A 22,714-nucleotide genomic window follows, 5' to 3' on the forward strand; every position below is an offset into this window, starting at 1 on the left:
GGAGCGTGAAACCGCGTGAGAAAGTTGCCATTGAGGTAAAGCAGAGCTGGACGGAGCACTGCCGCCGCCGCTGTGGGAGTTGTCGCTATCAAAACTAACAAACACATTTCCTCTTTTTCTTTTTTTTTTTTTCGTGAAATCTATTTTGGACGTATTTTTTTTTTCACTGTTCAAACTCAGCGTGGAAGTAATTTTTGTTTTGTTTTTGTTGACCGTTCAACCGCCGGTAAGCGACCGCACCGAGTCAAGTGGAGGGGGAGACTCTTCACTGCAATTAACTTGTGTTTGGATTTGTTTCTGATTGACCGAGTGAGAGCTCACAGTTTCGCGGCTGTCTGCAGACGGTCTGTCGGCTTCAGTTTTGTTTGTCGTACTCGGGAGTACATCGGACGATAGAGGTGGCTGCAACCTTTTTTTTTTCTCCGTTTTTCTCACCTGGTTCTCGCCCTCTATTCTCCTCTTGCTTAGCAGCCTCCAGCTAATGAGCCGTTTCCCCTGTTTTTCCGGTTGATTAACGGCCGAGCCCGCCGGTGGAGAGCGGAGGAGAGACTGAAGAAAGAGGAGCAGAGATTCACAGTGAACTGGACGGAGCAGCGAGGAGGTCGGAGGGTTTTTTTTTTTTCACAATTAGCGGCAGTAAGTCCGTGTAATATCGGCCGATGGATTCGTCTCCGTGATCTGGAGCACCCCCCCCCACCCCCTCCTACATCCTCACCGTACCCTCATTTGATCCCCCCCAATACCGGGGTTTTGTAGGAAGGAAGCGGTCACATCCTCCCGGAGATAACCATGTTTCCCCAGGGGCGACACCCGGTAAGACTCCATTCCCCCCCCCCCCCCCTTTTTTTCTAACATTTGTAAACCAGGCTTGTCTCAGGGTTCACAGTGACAAAAAAAAACATTTTGTTGTCTTAGTTTTAAGAGTTCTCATGCTAAAGCACATATTCAAAACAAGCTCTTAATTCTTGTTAATAGTGATCTGAGTCTGCCTCAAGAGACAGTGATGCTTGTTTAATAAATGCTTATAATTTAAAGTTGCTGGAGCGGATAAGATGCAAATTGTAGGTCAAATAATGAGGCAGTATGATGTTTATAATCCATTATGTGTGTGTGTGTATGTGTGTGTGTTTTCTCAGACGCCACATCAGGCTCCAGGCCAGCCCTTCAAGTTCACCATCCCAGAGTCACTGGACCGCATCAAGGAGGAGTTCCAGTTTCTTCAGGCACAGTACCACAGGTGGATAATACAAACACACACATTCACACATGGGGCTTCTCTGTCTGTCTGTCTGTCTGTCTGTTTGTCTGTCTGTGTATGGGCGGCACGTTTGGACGCTCTAACACTAAACCTCACCCTAACCACAGTCATCCCCCCCTTACCATAATGAACAAAACCCCAGCTATGGCCTCATACTAACCTGTAAACCCGGATTAGTTTCACACACACACACACATGCAGCAGACCCAGTGCTCACTCTGCGGTAGGTCTTAGTCTTGGTGATGGGTGAGAGCCAGAGGGTGGCGTGTGGGCTCAGGGTTTCATAAATCACTCCTTATTTTCCCCTGTGTGTACGTAGTCATGCATTGGGTAAAAACCGCCTGTGTATATGTGTTTTTCTTAGTTCTGTGTGTGTGTACTTTACCTTGTTTGTTTTGTCTGGGAGGGTCGGCCGCAACAGGTGAAAGTAGCTGCTGACCTACAAAGCTGTTTTGTTTCTAATTCACATCCTGATTCATGCACACAAAGGGCAGGGTTAAGCCAAACATCCTACAGACATTTTTTTGTCGAAAATTTGACAACAAGAATCATCTTCATTTCACACTTTGTGTCCTGTAGACTGTCAGGCTTTAAGGTTGTCTTTCTGCCGGTGCTTTAATTGGCGAGCGAAAAACTGACAGAAAACTACAACATGGCGACTCAGATGTATGCTTGAACTCCAAAGTACTTGATGATATTCATTAAAACATGTGCCACCTGCTTTGCCGGCTCCACGGGGTCGAAAATGAACTTTTTGGAAGTTTCTCTTGAAGTAAACGACACTTGTGTCATTGTTTTTGTTTTTCAGTCTCAAGCTGGAGTGTGAGAAGCTGGCCAGTGAAAAGACGGAGATGCAGAGACACTATGTCATGGTGAGTTCTGTGTGACTCTTAAATGTATTCGCCCCACTGTTCCACGCTTCACAGAGCAATGCTTTTCGCCCCGCCGAAGGGTCCGAAAGGAGAAGATGCTCGTAGATGCTTCCTACGAGCTCTGTTCGTTCTGGGGCTGGTCATTCATCCCTCTCACAGCTGCTTAGTGAAAACCTTCAATCAATCTTCAATTCATAACAAGAGTTATCGCGACACTCTTTACAAAAAGAGCAGGTCAAGACCAATATTTTTTACATTACGTTATTTACAAAGAGCCAGCATTAATCCACCATGAGCGCAGCTTGTGAAAAACGGGCAGAAACCTCGAGTGGAACCAACAACCAGACGTGTCATTCTGTGAGTGGGCAACTCCAGACAATTTACTAAATTCAAATGGTGGTGAATCTGCCTTTATCTCTTCTTTCTTTAATAGCCATTTAACCTGAAACAAGAAAGGTCAAAGGAGGATTAGGGTGTGTCTAACACCATCAGCCTGACACGGAAACAGGAATGCGGTTTTAAAGTATTTGCACATAAACTCAAGACTCACGCCTGGTTTAAGTGCTTTTGATTCGGGTGTTTAACGAGTGACTCAGTAAGGGTGTCCTGGTGTGACACTCTTAAAGGTTGCACGTGTTCTCTTACCTGTTAGAGCTTTTTAACTGAAATGATTTAAAATGACTAACCTGACCTGTTTGTCCTCCACAGTACTACGAGATGTCTTATGGCCTCAACATCGAAATGCACAAACAGGTATGGGTGGTTATCTGTGCGTCTTCCTGTTTGTCCGTCTCTCTCTGTTTCCCCTCCCTCTCTCACGGCAGGGCTTTGATGTATTTGGTGTGTGTGCCTGTTGACGTGTCCGTGTGTGTGTGTGTGTGTGTGTTCTACTGTAGGGCTGTGTGAGTGGATGTGCGTTTATTTGTGATCGATGGGGCTCTGTCTCCATTTCCCCAGTTAGGGCCGGCCGCCTGAGCCCAGAGGCAGGATGAATGGCTCTGTAGATTGATTGGTGCTGTCTAGGGGAGCGGCCTGCTTTATTACATTAGAGGGGCAGGGCTGGGGAGGGCGGAGGAATCGATCACGGCAAGGCGGGCAGAGGAGAGACGTTGGAGCTCCTCTTTTTTAGAGGCAAAACCCAAACCAACACTCGTGCGCTAGCAGCGTGCGTTGGTCAAGTGTGCAAACAGAGAAAGGCCACTTCCCTACTGTGATGTAAGGCGAGGACATGTATGTTCTGCAATGAATAATTTATGCAAACACATGAGGACAGGGACAATTACACACATGCACGGTAATGCACACTCAAACAGAGGAAGGCAAACATGTTTATGCATGAGTACACATACGCAGACGCATAAAAAGGCAAACACACAGAGTAGACACACGGACGAGGAGGGAAAACTCTGACTCTCTTTTCTCATGCACAAAAAAAAACACACTTCCCCACAGGAGAGGCGCATGGCTCAGAGCGTTTACCAGTAATTACCACAGCTATCGACCAGTCAGACCAGAGGAAATTGGAGGTGGATTGGCCTGGCTGCTCCACTGAGGAGTGGAGATGCTTCTTCTTTGACTCTCACACTCCCCTTAATCAGTTTTTTTTAATTCTCACATTCTCCTGCGTTTTTATCTCCCCCCCCCCCCCCCCCCTTTTTTTTTTACACCTACTTTCTCTCCCTTTCTTTGAATCTCTTTTTCCTTCTTCTAAGCTGCCGCCCCGGTTTTCTTTTTTTCCTGGCTCCTAATTCATTTTATGTCTGTGTGAAGCTACTGTTCTTTCATTGTGAGGGAGATGCATCTCTTCCTATTGTCCACACACACATAAACACACACACTAAAGCTCCAGGGGAGGTCATTAGCTTTGGGCTGCAGTTGTCAGAGCAACAAGCTTCTGTCGGAGGGGGGTACGGGGGATTCGGAACAACCTACCTCCTGCTGTGGAGGTACGAGTGTGTGCGCATGTAGTGTGGCAGTAATGCTCCAATTATATGTGTAATGGGAAGCCTGCTCTCTGTAACACACTGTGTGTGTTCACTTTTCTCTGTATCCTCAAAGTTTGTTTACTCACTCTCTTAATAACTTGAATATCTTTGTGTGGGCGGTTCAGCATAGCAACTACTCTGCACTAAGGTTTTCCAGAAGATGATAGCCGAGTCTTCATTACCTTTATGTTATTTCCTCTATTTGTTCTTGAGTCACGCTTTGTAATAAAGGCTCATTTAGGGATTGCACCTGCAGGTATTCCTGGCTTCATCTGTTTGATCCTTGTTAGTTTTGTCAGTTGGCTTAGTAAGATTAGACGAGCTGACCTGATAGTAGTCGGTCTGACTATTTTCAGAAGGCCTAATCAGCCCGCCTTTATACAAGGCTAATTATAGGCTTACAACTCACATTTCTGAGAATGGAGGTGCAGGTGTACATAGCACTTTATTTAGAGCTTTCTGGGACTGGAATAGGGTTGGGGTTACAGCATGCTAAAGTTGGGAACCTATTAGCTGGATGCCGGGGAAATCCTTCACGGGGGAGCTGTTATGATACATACTGGAGATACACATGCATTGGGAACACTGGCAGGATTTATCACACAAACGCTGCACAGACCTGTAAGTCATAGCAGACTCCTCCAAAGACGAGAACAGATGACTGTAATTAATTAAAAGCCCATTGTGTGGCCCCCTTACAGGAATATAAATCTCATGATTATGAACTGTAAAAACATTGTCCTTCGATGTATCACACTGTAGACAGTCCCTAGACAATCATCAAGTATTAACACATGATCTGAAGTCGCTTCTAGCACCTGGTCTCATATTCTCTTTGATTCTTGATGAAGGTTGAATTATTTAATGAGTCAATTATTTCAAGTGTTTAGTATTCACTAAAGGTGTCTGGTGTTTACCTTCCTCTAATTTGTCTACTTATGTTTTCTTAGCATGCTTAAAGGCCTTATTCACATACTTCTTGGTACTATCACTTGCAATTTGCTTGGAAATGTCTTTTTTTAGTAACCGATAGACTCCCAAATTACATTGGTTATATTAGGTGAATCAGCCACTTATTTAATTAGTTCAAGACTCATTCTTAAAGGGCAAGTACTTTATTTAGCTCACCCAAGTACATAATTGGCTGAACCGTGGCAGGGTCAGTTTGTGCTGATAGGTGTGCGTGTGAGTGTGCCTGGCTGATCCAATGAGGGCATTTATGCCACGGCACAAGAGGGCATCTCCTCAATGTCAGCTTTCAAGGAATAACAAGAGCTGTTTTGTCACACAAGGAATGGGCAGCATTTCTTTGGGTTTTGTTTGGTTCCCTTGCTATGATGAAGATTTTTGAGGACATTCATGATCCCCAGAAGAAGAATCACACAGATAGTGTTTATCCTCTGCCACAAAATCTGGGGCTTTCAGTTTAAAAAAACAAACAGTACTGATGATCCAGAACTGATGAGCTGAATTGACAAAGAATTTGTTAGAATAGCAGCTCTATCTACGTATGAATTAATTAATAATGAATATGAATCTGGCCATCTCACTGGTGAAGCCTTCGATTTAGGAGGCTGCTGAAGCTAGCTCACACTAGGCCCAGTTGATAGTCCCCACTCCCCATTCCCCTACTGTCCTGCACTCACATTGCTCCAGGCCCAATTGGACCTAATCACGATTCCCCTCCTATACATATGTAGTCATAATACAACACTTTATTTACAAGAAGTGAGGTCTCATAGTCAGCACAACAACACAGAGAACATGACAGCAACTTTGTGGCTTTTTTTGAGGGCCAAGGAAGAGTCCAGGGCGCTCGCACCAGTCAAACAAACTGGACTTTGGGGGTCAGGCTTTGACAGGTACGAACTGATTTTTGTACTCGTACTGTAAGACCCGATTGTCAACCTGAGAGCTCACACTGTATGATTTAAATCGGGACAGAGCATTCACAATTGTCAATAGAAAAGTCCCACAGATGGAGGCTGATTTCAGTTGTCTCTAATGCACGGCTCACAGAGTCCTGGAGTCAGATAATAGGCGTGTGGCTCCGCTCTCAATGTGGGATCGTGAACAGTTGTACGACCAAAATATCGACTTTTACCAGGGGAGCTGTCAAGAAAAGTCCAGGTAAAGTTGGGGTGAGAAATGTCACCGTTTGAGTTCACACACACACACAGCACACCCGAAAATCTGAAGGGAAATTCCCAGTTCCCAGGAGTTCTGTACGTGTATGAAAACACCAAGTGTTGAATGCCTCCAAAGAGCGTTCTTGTTAGCGTGCTCCATGCAGGCGGTGCATCCCCGTGTAGCATGCTAAACATGAGCATGTTGACCATAACAGGCTAGACTTAGGTGAGTCAGAAATAGCGAATTGAACGGTTGTACCTACAGCAGCCTGAACGAGCTGCTAGCATGTCTGTAGACTCATGTTGACCTCCAAATAAAAAAGGAACTGGTGCAATATCCACGGATCTCTTGCACAGCTGATGTGGAAGGAAAATGACACTGTGGTACATTTTAAAAGGAGCAATAACTATGGAGACAGGAAAGTGCAGCAACAAGTGTCTTGAAAGTTCTTAGGAATGGGGAAGTGCTGTTTATTAGTACTTTAAATGGGGGGGGTAAACTTGCCTAAAGAACCAGTTATTTCTACATCAGGTTAGGTAATGTTGGTCTGTTAAACCCACACAGATGGTTGCTTTGTGCTGTGGATGATCCAATGTATTCATCGTTTGTTCGCAGAGTTGCCATTATATTGCGATGTTACCTCAAAATTCTGAAAATCAACCAACTTTTCCTTGGATTTCACGTAACAACACATATCCCTTTGAGGCTTTCCAGTCCAGGCTGTTCGTCTGTGTGTCTATTTATTTTGGATTTGTGTGTCTGATGAGCCATTACTACGTTTCATGGCTACTCCAGTTCCCCCTTCACCCTGGCCTTTTACGTATCAATTTTATTGGATGATGTGTAATGCGAGTCCCCTTATCTGATTTGGTGCCACTGTGGGGGTATCCGGTTTCAGCCAATTGTTGCCACCTCCGGGGGTTTGGGGGGGGAGGCGGATGTGTTGGCATGGATACTGGGGGAGCGCAAATTAAGTTAGTTGCTGATGAGATTATGTTGAAGTGCTGATGGGAAGAGGGACAAGAGCACAGAGGGTAAAGAGAGCAAGGGGAGAAAAAACCAACATGGACGAGAGAAACTTGAGCTCCCACTGATAATTAGGAAGGGAAATCTTATTTTGCTGTTTGCGTGGCTGAAAATGGCACACACACTGGGTCGTGTGTACTCCGTAGTAGGAGGTGTACGGGTGTTGTGATTGTGTTGTAGTCTTATGGAGGGCTCTGTGTGTATGTGTACTTGTATTACTTTATTGTTGTTATTGAACAGCTGTCTTTTCTAAATGGATGTAATTATGTTATTAACAATGAAGTCTCTTTCTCCCTCCATCAGACCGAGATTGCCAAGAGACTAAACACCATCTGTGCACAAGTCATTCCCTTCCTCTCACAGGAGGTAAGTATGTGTGACTTTGAGAGACAGACTTGTGGCTAATTTTGTACTCTCTGGTTGTCTCTGCCAGCCTGCCTCATAAATCATCTCTGTACTCTTGATGTTTAGTAATATTGTGCGTGTCTTTGTGTCGTGCAGCATCAGCAGCAGGTGGTTCAAGCTGTGGAGCGAGCAAAACAGGTGACCATGGCGGAGCTCAATGCCGTCATCGGCGTACGTGGACTGCCAGGGCTTCCACCTACAGTGTGTATTCTTCTACTTACTTCATCTTTAAATCAGCAATGTTTTTCACTTCTGCAATATTGAGCAACATCTTTCAAAAAAACTTGAAATAAAGCAGCATGTCCCACCATCATAAAAGTATAGCGGCATGACTGATCCTTCAAATGTTGAATAATGATAGGTATATATGATGATAGTGTATCATAATGACAGTGTATATTAGGACTGCACAACTGATTGCAATTTTACCGTTATCAGAATTTGAGCATTCGTTATGAAACACATCGCTAAAGTCTGACTTGAGTGTGATAGATACAACGTTTTTATGTTAACGAGCAGCATATAGATACCAATGCTTTTGATGTAGTCAGAGGATTTTGGGGGGATTTGGTCTTCACATATGCACCTCACAGCGGGAGACTATCCCTGTCTTACAGGAGAGGGGCTGAGCTAAAACGGGACGTAAAAAAAAACGACGTGGAAGTCGATGCTATAATGAGAATATTTGCTTTTATGCCAATGCAACGTGTAGTTCAACGGAGGGATTTTTATGTATTTTGCTTTTCATTTAAAACTTTCACAATCACAGCTGAAGCTTGACTACAGTATTTATTTTTTTAAATAAAAGTTAATGTGGATTTAACATTATAGGTTCATATGAGAAACTGTTGTGTCAGAGGAATTTGCAATGACCATGGAAAAATTTGGCAGGACATGCTGAAAGAAGACGAGTCAAGTAAAGTAAAAGTGGAGGATGCAGATAGTTTCTCTTCTTCATTGGACTTTGAGTCAGGAAAGAAACCGACTGATAGAACTGATCTTTTTCCCTGTGAACACGAAGAGGAAAGAGGGTATGAATCTGTTGCAGAAGTGTGACGAGAGCGGATTATTTCAAAGCTGTCATCAGACTTTGATGAATGATGGGGCATGACCAGCTTTTCACAACTTAGCTGAAAAGGGATATGCATGTTTAGGAGTTGAGAGAGAAAGAAAAACTGTTTCTCTGCCGTAACTTTGGGATGTTTAGGTTAAAAGAGAAACAGTGTCAAGCTGTTGGCGGTGACGTTTTGGGTGGGATGGGGGTAATTGAGAATACTTTGCTTTATAGGAGCCATAGGGGTTTGACTGGCGGGAGATGAGGCCAGGGGTTGAGTTGAAGGGGAATGTGGGGAAAAAAAAGGTGGGGGGGGGGCGTCTTCATAGCTTAAGCTAAGTAAAGAGTAGGCAGTGGGTCTGGAGAGTTAAATGTGAGGTTGGCGTGGACTGATGGGGGTCTGTGTGTGTGTGTGTGACGGGGGGAGAGGTGGATTTGGCAGTTGCTGTTTGAGTCTTAATTGCAGGATTTCAGTGTTTGTAAAAGGGGGGGGGGGTCACGGCGTTGCCCTTACACTCCCCTCTTCCCCTCTCCTCCCGTCTCCCACGCCAGCCTGTCATTCACCCTGTTTGTGAGTTAAATGAGTGTAATGAAGCATGTTGCCCCTACCTCTGCACACACACACATACATGCACACACACCAGCTCACACTAACATCCCATGACGTACCGGGCTCCCCTTTCCCTCCACAAAATACTTCCCCTCCATTTGCTCCCATCAGGGGTCCTGTTTGTGAATCTGTGCGTGTTTTTTTTTTTTTTTTTGCATCTGTTTGTGTGTGCGTCTGGGTGAAGCAGAGCGTGTGTTTCTGTTATCCACAGAAAAAAAAAAACTACAGGCAGGGGTAGGATGGTTGAGTGTGTGCCTGACTTGTTTATCTAGACTCTGTGTATGCATGTTAGTGTGATCAAGTGTGACGTGTGGGTGTGTTTATGTTTGATTGTGAGGCAGGCGTGCCAGCCCTGGATATGAGTGTATGTGTGTGTGTGTACAGGCGGGCATAGGGGGTTGAGACTGAAAGACTGTTTTCTTGTTTAGCTTTCATTCATGGCGGCAGGACGCAGAGAGTGAAGGATGGATGAAGAGGGAAAAAAAGAGGGCGAGGGCTCAGGAGAGGGGGAGTGGGTTAGTCAATTAGGTGAGATAAAAGTCGGTTTGACCTTCAGCACTCCTTCCACCCCTGCAGAGTCGCCTCCTGTGCCCCCCCCTTCTCCTCTCATCTCCCTCCTTCCTCCTCCCCTCCCGGTGGCGAATCAGTGAGCTTGGATTCCCGCGGCTACTGTCTGAGGAGGCAATAATGATGTTTTGGAACACAAAGGCATTTCACGCTCAGACGAGCGCCTGATTTGGTGTGAAAGAGAGAGCAGGGCTGCCAGCCAAACTCTCTCTCCCTCTCTCTCTCTCTCTCTCTCCCTCTGACCCTCTTCTCTCCTCCCCTCTCTCCTCAGCCGCCTCACTCCCTCACTAGACCTGACAGTGAAGGCAGCAGCTGGGCCTCTCCGCTCCCCCCGCGCCCGCCCTCCTCACTTCTCCGTCATTCCTCCTCTTCCTCCCCATCCCCCCCCCCCTCTTCCCCTCTTCTGCCACCACATCCTCGGGCTCTGGGCTGTGATCCCAGCTGTCAGTATTGTTCAGTGTTTGACCCCAGAGGGAGGAGGGTGTGTGTTGGGGGAGAGGATGTGTTCACCGCCTTGTAGACTGCAGCAGCTTGTTGAGGTGGTGTAAACCAAGACACTGAAGAAACTGTCCCATCTGTTGAAGACTGCAGTAAGGCCAGAAGTCTCCATTGATTAGGTTACAGAGTGCTATTGATTGTTACCTCCTGATGGCTCTCTGTCAGATGTCAATCCAGTAGGTCCACGACCTTGTTCTTTACTACCAAGATTGTGTGGCTTAGCTTAGCATCACATTGCAAATGACAGACATTTGGTATGTTGATAACTAGGGCTGAAACAAAATATTAACACCTTATGTGTCCTCATCCTGACTGCTGTGATGCAATAACAGATTGCTGGTGCCAAATACTTTTCTATCAATAAAACATTCAGTGCTCTCAACAGATTTATCTGCCACTGTGACTCACTCTACATTTACATGCACAGTTAAGTGGAGCTACAGTTTTAGCTCGATTAGGCCGTTTAATTGGACTACTGTCCTTGTCGCAGTATCCAAGCACCAGGGAGAAATCTATTTATTAACAGAACAATGTCAGACTCCACTAGGGTAGCTGGTGATATGCCCCCTTTTCATCCAATCCGTTTGACCTATTAAGTCACAAACCAAACATTCGGCAAACAAGTTAGCAAGCATCTTTACAGATCTGCACATTTCATACATGAACTGTGTCTCCTCGTCTGTCCAAAGATGCACTTTTCTCACTCTAGCACTCCCCATGTTGATACCTTTGTTTTGTTTTCTTCCGGGCTTTTTACGCATTTATGCCGTTTGACTTCCGAGTCTAAGCCCTGAACGGGAGCATGGCCAGTTTGAGTCAGATTGAGGGGCATATATGTAAGAGTAAATCAACACCTACATCATCTAGGTGTGTTAGTTCAACTTGAGAAATTTGACTTCAGGAAGTACGATTCAGTCTGACTTACGTGTATCATATCGAGAGTTACCCTGCATTTTCTAACCCTTATCATTTCTGATCAGAAAATCCCATTTCCCCTCTTCTCCACACTGAGCTAACCACCTCCCTCCTGTATCTTTCTGTCTGGTCTTTAAGCAGCAGCACCTATCCCATAACCACGGTGGTGCTCCTGTGCCTCTCACCCCTCACCCCGCGGGCCTCCACCCCTCTCAGCTGGGCGGTTCAGCGGGTCTCCTGGCTCTGTCAGGAGCACTCGGTGCTATGCCTCCTCACCTGGCAGGAAAAGATGGCGGAGATAAAAAGCCTCACATGTCCGGACCTGACTCGCACCATGCAGGACCGGAGCACCTGAGAGGTGAAAGAATGCACCCTCTTTGACAGAAACACCACCTGAAATAAAAAAATAAAAAAACATGTAGTTACCTTTTAGACCAGGGAGTTTGTGAACAACAACATTCTCAAAGAACTTTCACGTGATTCATGTTTCCGAGTGCAAGTCAGATGTTTAGTCTTCACATTTCTAACTAATTCTCCTTTTGTATGTTTTTGTTTTCTTCTCTGTTGAACTCCCAACCCTGTGACTTCAACCGCATCAACACATTTCTGATGGCAACAGATCGAGAGCCGGGCACTGTAAGTACTTCCTCTTTCTGTGAAAATGCGGACTGTTTTTGATAAGCCTCTCAGTTCATTTTCTTGTCTGTGTTAAAGGGATATTTTTTGTTTTTTGGGGGACTTGAATTTGTCGTTAGAAGCCGTTTGCATACTGTTGGACTTTAGCTCAACGTCGAGATTAGCTCAGCTGATAGACATCGGGATCAGTAAACCTACTTCAAACTCTGGGGGGGGAAACTAATTTATAATAATCTGCTCTTAGTAAACAATCAAATGTTTACAATTTAGCAGAACTAATTAGTTATCAAACTGTTTGGATTTATAATTATGTAAGTGTCTTGTGCCAGTTGTGTAGAAATACCAGCGAAACACCCAGAGAAACAAATATTTAGCTAATCCTGTTGCAATGCAGCCAAGCTCCTCTTGAGCCAAGCATTCATTTATCTCATGGAAAAATACAGAATGTGAACTAAGATCTGAAAGTTAAACACACTTTCACAATGTATACATGTGTTTATTTTCAAATGATACTACGAGTTTTGTTATTTGCCTTTTGCTGCTGCAGACATTAGACCCAGTTGCCCCTCAGGGACCGATGAAAAACCTCACTTCACCGTTTTAACCTCTTGTTTCACACCCAAATAGCTTTCATCCTTGTGCTGAATATTTTTTGACTGTCACTTTAAAAGTGTGTGTGTGTGTGTGTTTGTGTGTTTGGGGATCTCTGGGGGAGTGCTTTGGCCTGCCTATTTAGTTCTGCTCTAGATCTGCTCTGAACTGTTGGGTTTCTTTTCTCCTCCAAATGAGCTTTTTAGCATGGTCACACACACACTCACACACACACACACACACACACACACACACACACACACACACACACTCCCCCCCCCAGCCTAGCCTGCATTGTTGTGCCTATTTAACACCTCAGTGAGCAGATTACCCCCTTCTCCCCCCCCCCCTTTCCCACCGCCCCTGATCCCGCGCTTAAAGACTCTCATTGTGTTTAATATCACCACCACTGAGAGGGGAGGGCTTTGGAAAGGGAGGGGGTGAGGGGCAGCAGTCATATGACACTGAGCTTGTGTGTGTGTGTGAGTGTGTGTTATGTGTGTTAGAAAGACCATGCTAAAAGCGAATGGGGGAGACGGAGGGGGTGGGGGGGAAATTGCTTATGTTTTGCGGGTCAGTGCTCCTGTGCTCAGCTCACTAAAACCTTTCAATAAAGGGGTAGGAGGTAGGAGGGAGGGAGGAAGAGGGGAGGGCGTGAAGGAAGGAGGGCCTTTGGCAGAATACAGATTTTCACCCCCCACCCCAACCCGTCTCTCTCCCTGCCTCGTCTCTTGTCACCCTTTCTTCTCCTCCACAGTCTCACACCCTCCTTCCATCTTCTCCGTCCTCTAATCTCATCCCCTCCCTTCTCCCCTTTTTTCTCACCCTCCTCCACTACTCCCCCCCTCCCCCACTAGTCCTCCTTCATTTACCCTTTCCCCCCTCAAAGTCCAAGCACTCGCTCTCTGGATGGTGTGCACGCGCATTCGTGTTTGTGTATGTTGGATGCACATTTCATTGACGGGCTGTGACTATAATGGACTCAACATGAAGCTTTAATCCATTAACAATGGGATCCGTTGGTCAGGAGGCAGGAGGGGGGTAGCTCTCTCTCTCTCTCTCTCTCTCTCTCTCTCTCTCTCTCTCTCTCTCTCTCTCTCTCTCTCTCTCTCTCTCTCTCTCTCTCTCTCTCTCTCTCTCTCTCTCTCTCTCTCTCTCTCTCTCTCTCTCTGTGTGTGTGTGTAGTCTTAGGACACATGGGTGTTATGCAAGTAATACACACACACTGTCTGGTACACACTTGATCATACACACAGGCTTTTATAGTCAATTACACTTTGTGCACACACACACACACCACCACACCACACACACATTGGTACAAGTACACACCCTTGCAAACTGCAGCGAGCGCAGCTTGTCAGAGCCAGGAGAGGGAGCACTGATAGATTTTGAGGGCCACTTAATGTAATCATCAACTTCGGAGGTGTGTGTTTGTGTGAAGCTGCGACGGGCGCTGGTCAAGTGAGAAAAGCGGCTGCTGTTTAAGTGTTAGTGCTGCTTAATTCATGCTTCTGTGAACTATTAACCTATTTGCCAGTAAGAGTCTGTTTTTCTAACCTGCTCTACAAATGGCTGAAAGGCTGCTGTAATTAGTCGTAGGTGGATCAGACGGTTTAGTGAGCTCAAGCAGAATGAACACAACCTCAACTGTAAAAGCAAAATTGTCTCACCGCTGCAAATCCTTTTTCTCCCTCTCTCTCTTTTGTCCTCCAAACTCTCCTTTCTCTCTTTTTTTTTTGTCTTATTTTCGTCCTACACTGTCTTTTTTTTTTTTCTTCTTTAATCTCTCTTCCCTTGACTCTTCTCCGCTGTGTTCTGTCCTCCTCCTCCTCCTCCTCCTCCTCCTCCTCTCTCGGCTTTCATCTGCAGAGTAACTCATTGCTGCCAGAAAGTCTAAGGAACTCAGATAAGCGACGAAATGGACCCGAGTTTCCAAATGACACCAAGAAACGCAAGGTGGAAGACAAGGACTCCAGCCACTATGTAAGACTTGATTCTTCTGACTGTGTCTTTATTTCTGCAAAGGAAATATAATTTTTTTTGATGTTTCTGTTTATTTGGAAATGCCTTTTTAAGTCTGTACAAATCAAATGTGTCATCGCTACATTTTGAGTTTTCCAAGTTATTCCTGACCCTGTCATTCATTTCCACTCATTAGCCACTTTTTATAGTTGTATAAAATGGTCGAGGAATCAAAAGATGGCTGAAGAAATCTGTCAGAAGTTTCAATATTCACGTTCAGGTTCCTTGAAACAGCCTATTGTTTCAGCGTATTGATAGAAAATGACATTTATGACAATCCTGCGAAATAAAATGTTGAGTAATATGTCCAGATTCTTCAACGCTGTGCCGTCTTTTTGTTTTGTTTGCAGGACAGTGACGGGGAGAAAAGTGATGATAATTTAGTGGTGGATGTCTCAAACGAGGTCAGTATTTTTAAATCTAAACTGCTACAAAGTCACAGTTGTCTGTTGGATTGAGATCTTCTATAAAGAAAAATGCAGACATCACTTCTGTGAAGGCTTTTTTTTGTGTCTTGTGTAGTTAACAGAGTCCTTGTCCTTTCCCCAGGATCCCGCCTCCCCTCGTGGGACACCGCTCCCCTCCCCTAGAGAAAATGGCCTGGATAAAGCACGACTTCTCAAGAAAGACCCCTGCAGTCCTGCCTCTACTGCTTCATCAGCCAGCTCCTCCTCGCTCAAGTCCAAAGAGATGTCAATGGTAGGGATGGGCATGTTTAGATAGTTTGTTGATGTATGAGCGGTAGAGGACTCGATTGATAAGTTATTACATTCATCAGGAGTTATGTATTTACTGTCTGCCTCTCTGTTGTAGCGAGACAAAGCAGGTACACCGGGGCTAAAGTCGAGCACACCGACACCAAGAGGGGACTCCACTCCTGGTCCGAGCTCCACCCCTGGGATCCGGCCAAATCTATCAAAACCCCCCTCCATGGAGATACCACATCCAGCAAGTTAGTCCCATATCAACCTTTTAGATACACTTTTTTTTTTCAAATGATGTAGAGCTTTTTTTTTTAAATTTAAAAGATCTGTTTCACTCAGATCTTCCTAAATTTAGAAAACATTTGTGCAAGTGTTGAGGTCCCTGGAGTCTGCTTAAACAAATTGTTTCCTTACGCTTTAATGAACTGAACTGCCAGAGAAAGGATTTTAATCCTCTAATATCAGAGGATAGTGTGCTAAAGACACATCTTCAGAATCAAGGCCCGTGTTTTTAAACATTTAAGGGACTCTGAATATGAATTTAGCAGTTGTTGTTTCCAGATTTTCATGTATCGTTCCCTCCTTTCTTCCCCTCTCCTCCTCAGCTGCAGGGTTGCGGACCCCCCTGGCTGTACCAGGCCCATACCCGGGTGCGTTTGGTATGTTGCCCCACGCAGCAGGGATGAACGGGGAGCTGGCTGGTGCTGCTGGGGCTGCAGCTTATGCTGCTGGGCTGCACAACATGTCACCTCAGATGAGTGCTGCTGCTGCAGCTGCTGTAGCTGCTTATGGCCGTTCACCGATGGTGAGTGGAAAATTATGACCTGTGTTTGACATTTTATATCTGTGTGCCTCGATATGTTGAAGAAAAGCTGCCAAATATCACTTCAGCATAGGTACTTCACTGTATGCAAAGTGGGGTACACACTGCAACATTTGGGCCAGATTCCCCACTTCAAACAAAACAAAGCAAAGTTCAGATGTTTGGATGGTCTGATATCCTGTTGTTAAGGGGGGGATTCCATTTACATACATTTTTAATCACATCAAGCTCAAGCTGTTCAGCTCATGTTATGCTATAATCACATATTCACCATGTTGGTTTACTCTAAAGTCGTGTTGGACCATGTGAGATTTTGAAAGTCAGATCTGGTTGTTTGTGGTGTGCTTTAATGGTCTCCACTCTATATTAGAAACAAAACAGTTCAATCAGTGTTTGTCGTCATGAGTGAGGTCCCTCACATTTTAAACACCCGGTTAGACTGCAGTTCAGACTTAAGATGTTGATTATGTTTGCATATTTTTTTTGTATTAATTACTTGATTGTTTTTAAACAATGTGCATAAAAACCTGGAGTTAAAGTAAAGCGTATATATAATTTACGTCTTTCTGTACATTATTCAGTAGAGGCTCCTCTTGAAGGTTTTTCACACTTCTCTCTTTGTACACAGCCTGTAACACTTTTTGATCTTTGTGATGTTTCATGTTATATATTAGTGAACAGAAAAGTACATTTTTAGTGATGCCCTCTTTTATTAATTTAATAATGAGTTTATTTCCACAGTGGCTTCCTCTTTCCCGCTCTCCTAGTAGCACTAGGGAAAGTGTTTTTCATGTGTACTCAGCTCTAACAACTTAGCCATGAAGCCCTGTAACAAGCTCCAGGCAGATTTATAGCTGCACTGTATATTAAAGTCTTTTTCTTTCTTTGGCTAGGCCTTCTGCTTCTCTAAAGATAAACTCCATGTAATGCTGGTTTTCTTGAAAAAGGAAAGATCCTTTGTTAAACGGCAGATTTTGAGACTTCTCATTTAATCAGTTAATTTTGATTTCACTTATCATAGCTCTCTTTGACATTTTGAGGTCTTTCTGTTGATCCGTGTTGAACATTTATGATTAATTTCACTGAATGCCATGTTTGAAGAGGATAAAAGATCAGGAAGTTAAAGGGTGTGAACACTTTTCATGAGCAGCACTCTTATATGGCAAAGTGTGGAAACTGTCAATAGTTGCACAGCTGCATTTCTGTGTGTGTGTGTGTGTGATAGTATTTATACAGTGCGTGTGTGTGTGTTGGTGTGCATTACCTTCAATCACCTCATCACTCTTGGCTGTATTTGCATAGTGTTCATTACTCTGTTTAAATAGGTTTAGTCAACTCACAGCTGTGTCTGGGCAACACTTGATAGAAACTCAGGCTGTGTACTCACCAACTGTGTGTGTGTGTGTATGTTGTGTGTGTGTGTGTGTTTGACTGGGGGTAGCACAAGCACTGACTGCTCTACCTCTGTGTGTTTGCTGACTCTTAAACTTGTCATTCACATTCAAAGGGTGTGTGTGCTGGAGAGTGTCTGTTTGCTTTGTGCTCACGAGTGTTTGTGTTCTGTTCCGCAGGTTGCTATTGACCCGTGTGCGTCTTCTGCCAATGCCCATGGGTGTGTGTTTGCGCTGTGCTCATAAAAAATGTCTTTGTTCTCTCTTCAAGGTTGGTTTTGATCCTCATCCTCACATGAGAGTTCCTGGAATGCCTCCCAGTCTGACAGGGATCCCTGGCGGCAAACCGTAAGTGTGTTTGCGGTTTGCTTGTATGTTCGAGGACCTGAATTGCCCTCTTACAGCAACTACCACTTTCTGGAAACAAAACAAAAAATCTCTTCCCCCCCCTGCGCTCATTGAAAACTCATCTTCTTCATCCTCCTTTTCGTATCATCAGTGCTTACTCCTTTCACGTGGCGGCAGACGGACAGATGCAGCCAGTTCCGTTCCCCCCCGACGCTTTGGTGGGCCCGGGGATTCCTCGCCACGCCCGCCAGATCAACACGCTGAACCACGGAGAGGTCGTGTGCGCGGTTACCATCAGCAACCCCACCCGACACGTTTACACTGGAGGGAAGGGATGTGTTAAGGTGTGGGACATAAGTCACCCAGGAAACAAGAGCCCGGTGTCGCAGCTCGACTGTCTGGTGAGTGAGGCGGGGGGGTGATGGGGTATCAAGTGTTCCTCGGGGTGATTTAAAGCAGACGTCTCAGTGGCGTCTGAAAAGAGACGAGACATCGTATTTATGATCTCAGTGTCTTGTGTTTAGAATGTAGTGATGCATATATGCAAAACATTAAACACGGTTATTTTTGTCCGCTTCATCAGAACCGAGACAACTACATCCGCTCCTGTCGACTACTTCCCGATGGCCGGACGCTGATTGTCGGCGGTGAGGCCAGCACGCTGTCAATCTGGGATCTGGCGACGCCCACTCCCAGGATTAAGGCAGAGTTAACATCTTCGGCACCGGCATGTTACGCTCTGGCCATCAGCCCGGACTCCAAGGTGTGCTTCTCCTGCTGCAGTGATGGAAACATCGCAGTTTGGGATTTACACAACCAGACACTCGTGAGGTAAGGGTCGCTCGCGTGTACATCATTGACTGAGTGTTTGAAAATGAGCAAACTCTCCTTTTTATCTGAAGTCCAAAGGCTGAATTTGATTGATTCACCTTTTTGTAAAAGTACAAATGAGTGTCTGCTGATGAGAAATACTATAAAACATTCACGCCTGGTAGTCTATGATGCATACTGACTTTCTTGCTCAGCCTCATGCTCAGTGTGTCTTTGTTTAAACATTTCTTTCTTTATGTAACTATTGACTGTATGTGTGTATCCTGCAGGCAGTTCCAGGGACACACAGACGGAGCCAGCTGTATTGACATCTCCAACGATGGCACCAAGCTGTGGACCGGAGGCCTCGATAACACGGTCCGCTCCTGGGATCTGAGAGAGGGGCGACAGCTGCAGCAGCATGACTTCACATCCCAGGTACACACTCAGATCATCTAAACAGTGTCTTGTTGACTTGTCTCAGTCCTTTTGTGGTACATGTAGCATCCCCTGTAAGAAGAATGAATATTTTGAAAGCTGAGTTTGTATGTTAATATAAGTCGAGTAATATGTCCTGTCTTCTCTGCGCAGATCTTCTCCCTCGGCTACTGTCCGACAGGAGAGTGGCTCGCCGTGGGAATGGAGAGCAGCAACGTCGAGGTCCTTCACGTCACCAAGCCAGACAAATACCAGCTTCATCTGCACGAGAGCTGCGTACTCTCCCTGCAGTTTGCGTACTGTGGTAAGCACTTTCACTCATTTTCCTCACCTCTTTAGTATCATACTTGAACACTTCTCCCTTTAGAATGAGTTGTGTTGAGAATAGTCAGTCAGAAATTCCCCTTCCTTTGTGGTTTAACTCAAATATTATCTTCTGAATTGGTTTTGTCTCGTCCAGTCCACAGATGGTTCTCCTTACCTGTCTTTACATTTTGTTAACGTCTTAAATTGAATTTTTATTTGAGATATTTTTGTCTTCGTCTACCTTGATGGTCATCACTGTTGTTTTCTTTCTCTGTCCAGGCAAATGGTTTGTGAGCACAGGAAAGGACAACCTACTGAATGCATGGAGGACACCGTATGGAGCCAGCATATTCCAGGTTGGGACAACGATCCTCTTCATTGATTGTGCAATATAAAATATAACGCCTCCGTACTTGGAGTTGCTTCTTTGGCGTTAACAGGGCAAAGTATCTCCACCTGCGTTGCGTTTCATTTACAGCCCTTTTCAGAAGGCTTTTTCCGCTAAAAGTCCGAAGTAACAAATCTCAGCTGGCATTACGTCCATTCATATTGATTCCTCGACTGCATAATATTGTTGTCCCAGTCTGTGAGTTCACGCTGCGTTTCAGGGTTGAGGAAGCACGGCACAGCGGGAGCTCCACATAGACACACAGTCAGACGTGCACGCGCACACACACAGCTTTACATTCATGATTTAAATAGCATCTCAAACATAGCTGCTGTGAAGGATTGCTTTTTGATACCTCCTGTATCCTTTGGATGGACTAACCCTATAACTTTATATTTGATTAGAGATCAATTTTCAAACTTTTTTCACCCTGATTTCAGAAGAAATTTCATGTTCTTGTTGTCGGCTTTGTTAGACATTTTCTCTGATTTGCCGCTGACTTCTCTCTCTCTCTCTTTCTTTTCAGTCGAAAGAATCATCCTCGGTGCTGAGCTGTGACATATCTGTGGACGACAAGTACATTGTCACCGGTTCAGGGGACAAAAAGGCCACAGTCTATGAGGTCATCTACTAGAAATATGGGACGAAAGCGTAGACACACTTTCCAACACACTTGACATATTTCAAGAAACATTCACGTGGAGCCGGAAAGTGCAGACAAAGAGGGACCTTGGTGGCGCTGTGTTTTCTGTCACATCTGCGGCAGAGACAAAGGAAGGAGACAAACGGTGCACATGCAGACATCTGCTCTGCCTGCATACGCTGCGACGTGTCAGTGAGGAACTAATACCAGCTGGATGTTAATGAAAGAAGAGGAGCTGTTTGGATTTTTGTGTCTCTCCTGATTTCTGCTACAAACTGCTCTGGGATCAGTTACAGGGACCCAGCAATGACTGAACCAAAGGGGGCGCTGTGCTATTTAGACTGGGACTAGCTCTGCTGGACATCAGAATTTAAAACACTCTCGACCTGCCGAGAACGAACACTCAAACAAGGTGGTTGAGTATGTGGACAAATGGCCGCCAGAAACCGTGCGTAAAGATTGAGACGGAGGGAGAACAAGAAGCGTTACAGACTGCAGAACATGTGGGTTTGTATTCTGTTCCTGACAGATAAAGCCCACACAGCCCGTCGATCTCTCAGCTCTGACTCTGACCTCAGAACCTCAGCTTGCTATTCTGATACGCCTACACTGTCTGAAAAAAAAAAAAAAAAAAAAAAGTACCTTTTGCTGTCTTAACAGTGAGTCTTATCCTCAACATCTGCACTGTAGTGGTCGCCGCCCACCTACACGCTCAGCAAACACACACAGCAACGTCACAGCAGCTGAAAACATTCTGGAGGCCATGTTCAATGTGACGGGTTTGTTTGACCCTGATCGTGAAGAAAAGTATGTTTTCATGATTCTTCATCGACGTACCTCGATAAAAACATTTAGCATACCAAACCAAATAAGCTCCAGAGCAGGAGCAAATTATTGCTTAAGATGCCGTTACAGAAGTCTTAAGTCTGATTCTGGTTTAGAGACATCATTAGTGGAAACCTGACGGAAGTGAAAGTGTTTGTAAGTGAATGAATAGATATTCTCCTCTCCTAGCGTACCTGCTTCTACTCCAAAAACAAACGTAAGCCGTCATGCAGAAGTTCCTCTGAACTTATTTGTCTCCACATTGTGTGGTAACATGTACCAGTGACCGAGCCCCATCTTTCTCTCTCAAACTATCACTGAAATGACATTTCAGAGACTGTCGAGAAAACGTTAAAAGCTTCAAATTTAAAAAAAAAAGCTTATTGGAGTCTAGCCATGGCCAATGCTTGTGTTGTTATTTAGCTTCTGGTCTATTTCAATACAAATTCCCTGGATGAGGTCATAACAGTTGAAATGAATGGCCTGGGATTATCTTCCTCTTACTAATTTTAAAAATAAATAAAGGTTTCTATCTTAAGCGTTTCATTTTCACTCTGACCCTGCCTACGTCATGTCTTACTGTTCAGACGGTCGTTCATCCTTCGTTAAAAGAGACCCATCTGTCCCTCCACAAAGACCCACCCGATGAGTAAATTAACTTCAACAAGACGAAGTCGACAAACTCGATCTTATTGCCTTTCTTTTCACTTCCACGTGTTTCTGCTGTTATTCTTGAATGTGGAGCATTTGTGACATTGCCTTTTTTAAAAGTAACGACTGTGTTATGTTGTCTTTCACTTCACAGACAAAATTTCAGACGACGAGAAGTTACATATTTTTTATTTTGTGAGGATAGTTTTCTAGAGAAGGGTATTAAAGATGCTGCCGTGTTTCAGCTTCAGGAAGGATTCAGTCCGTTTCAGCCATTTGAAACTCCTTCATTTCAAGACATCGTGCTTCATTTTTTAAAAATCTGTCTGTTGAATGTTTGTAAAAATGTATATATGTTGTTTTTTTTTTTCTTACAGGACATGCTTTAGAATTAACTGTTTTTGTACGTCTTTTACATGAAAAAGAAACGTCTAATCAGGAGAAATACTAAATGGTCTTAATGCTAGCTAATCTGAAATGATTAAAATATCTAGACAATAAATGTGGTTTGTTTTTTTGTAACCAGAGTATTATTTGACTTCTTTGGGGTTAGCGGAAGAACTCGATCTGACGGCATTGAAACCGTCTCTCAAGGATAAGTTCAACTGTTTTGTTTAGAGGAGCGGCCTCGTGAACAGGAGGAACTCAGGGTAATGGTTGATCTCATTTAGCTTTGGATTTCACTGTGAAGGAGTTTGCCCCCAATTTTTCCCATCCTTCCATTAGCTATACCACTTTTTCCCGTTTGGGGACAAGGGGGTGCTGGAGTCACCAGTTAACCTAACGAGCATGTGTTTGGACTGTGGGAGGAAGCC

General features: G+C 44.7%; 1 protein-coding gene across 1 annotated transcript; it reads left to right on the top strand.

The window, feature by feature from the left end:
* The first annotated feature begins 243 nt into the window (after positions 1 to 243).
* LOC132974646 (transducin-like enhancer protein 1) lies at positions 244 to 22,419 on the top strand. Its single transcript, XM_061038846.1, has 20 exons — positions 244 to 813; positions 1,137 to 1,237; positions 2,067 to 2,130; positions 2,839 to 2,883; positions 7,575 to 7,637; positions 7,773 to 7,877; positions 11,462 to 11,678; positions 11,940 to 11,956; positions 14,420 to 14,533; positions 14,923 to 14,976; positions 15,122 to 15,271; positions 15,386 to 15,524; positions 15,882 to 16,081; positions 17,762 to 17,838; positions 17,990 to 18,239; positions 18,422 to 18,669; positions 18,939 to 19,086; positions 19,240 to 19,390; positions 19,672 to 19,748; positions 20,307 to 22,419. The coding sequence occupies exons 1-20, from the start codon at positions 790 to 792 to the stop codon at positions 20,412 to 20,414; spliced, it is 2,352 nt and encodes a 783-aa protein (XP_060894829.1). The 5' UTR covers positions 244 to 789; the 3' UTR covers positions 20,415 to 22,419.
* The last annotated feature ends 295 nt before the right edge of the window (positions 22,420 to 22,714 follow it).

This window comes from Labrus mixtus, chromosome 5, assembly GCF_963584025.1.
Source record: "Labrus mixtus chromosome 5, fLabMix1.1, whole genome shotgun sequence".
Classification (NCBI taxonomy): domain Eukaryota; kingdom Metazoa; phylum Chordata; class Actinopteri; order Labriformes; family Labridae; genus Labrus; species Labrus mixtus.

Coding starts and splice junctions, on each gene's coding strand:
- LOC132974646 (XM_061038846.1), top strand. CDS start 790: ATGTTTCCCCAGGGGCGACACCCG. Junction 18,670..18,938: donor CACAACCAGACACTCGTGAG/GTAAGGGTCGCT, acceptor TGTATCCTGCAG/GCAGTTCCAGGGACACACAG. Junction 19,087..19,239: donor AGCATGACTTCACATCCCAG/GTACACACTCAG, acceptor TTCTCTGCGCAG/ATCTTCTCCCTCGGCTACTG.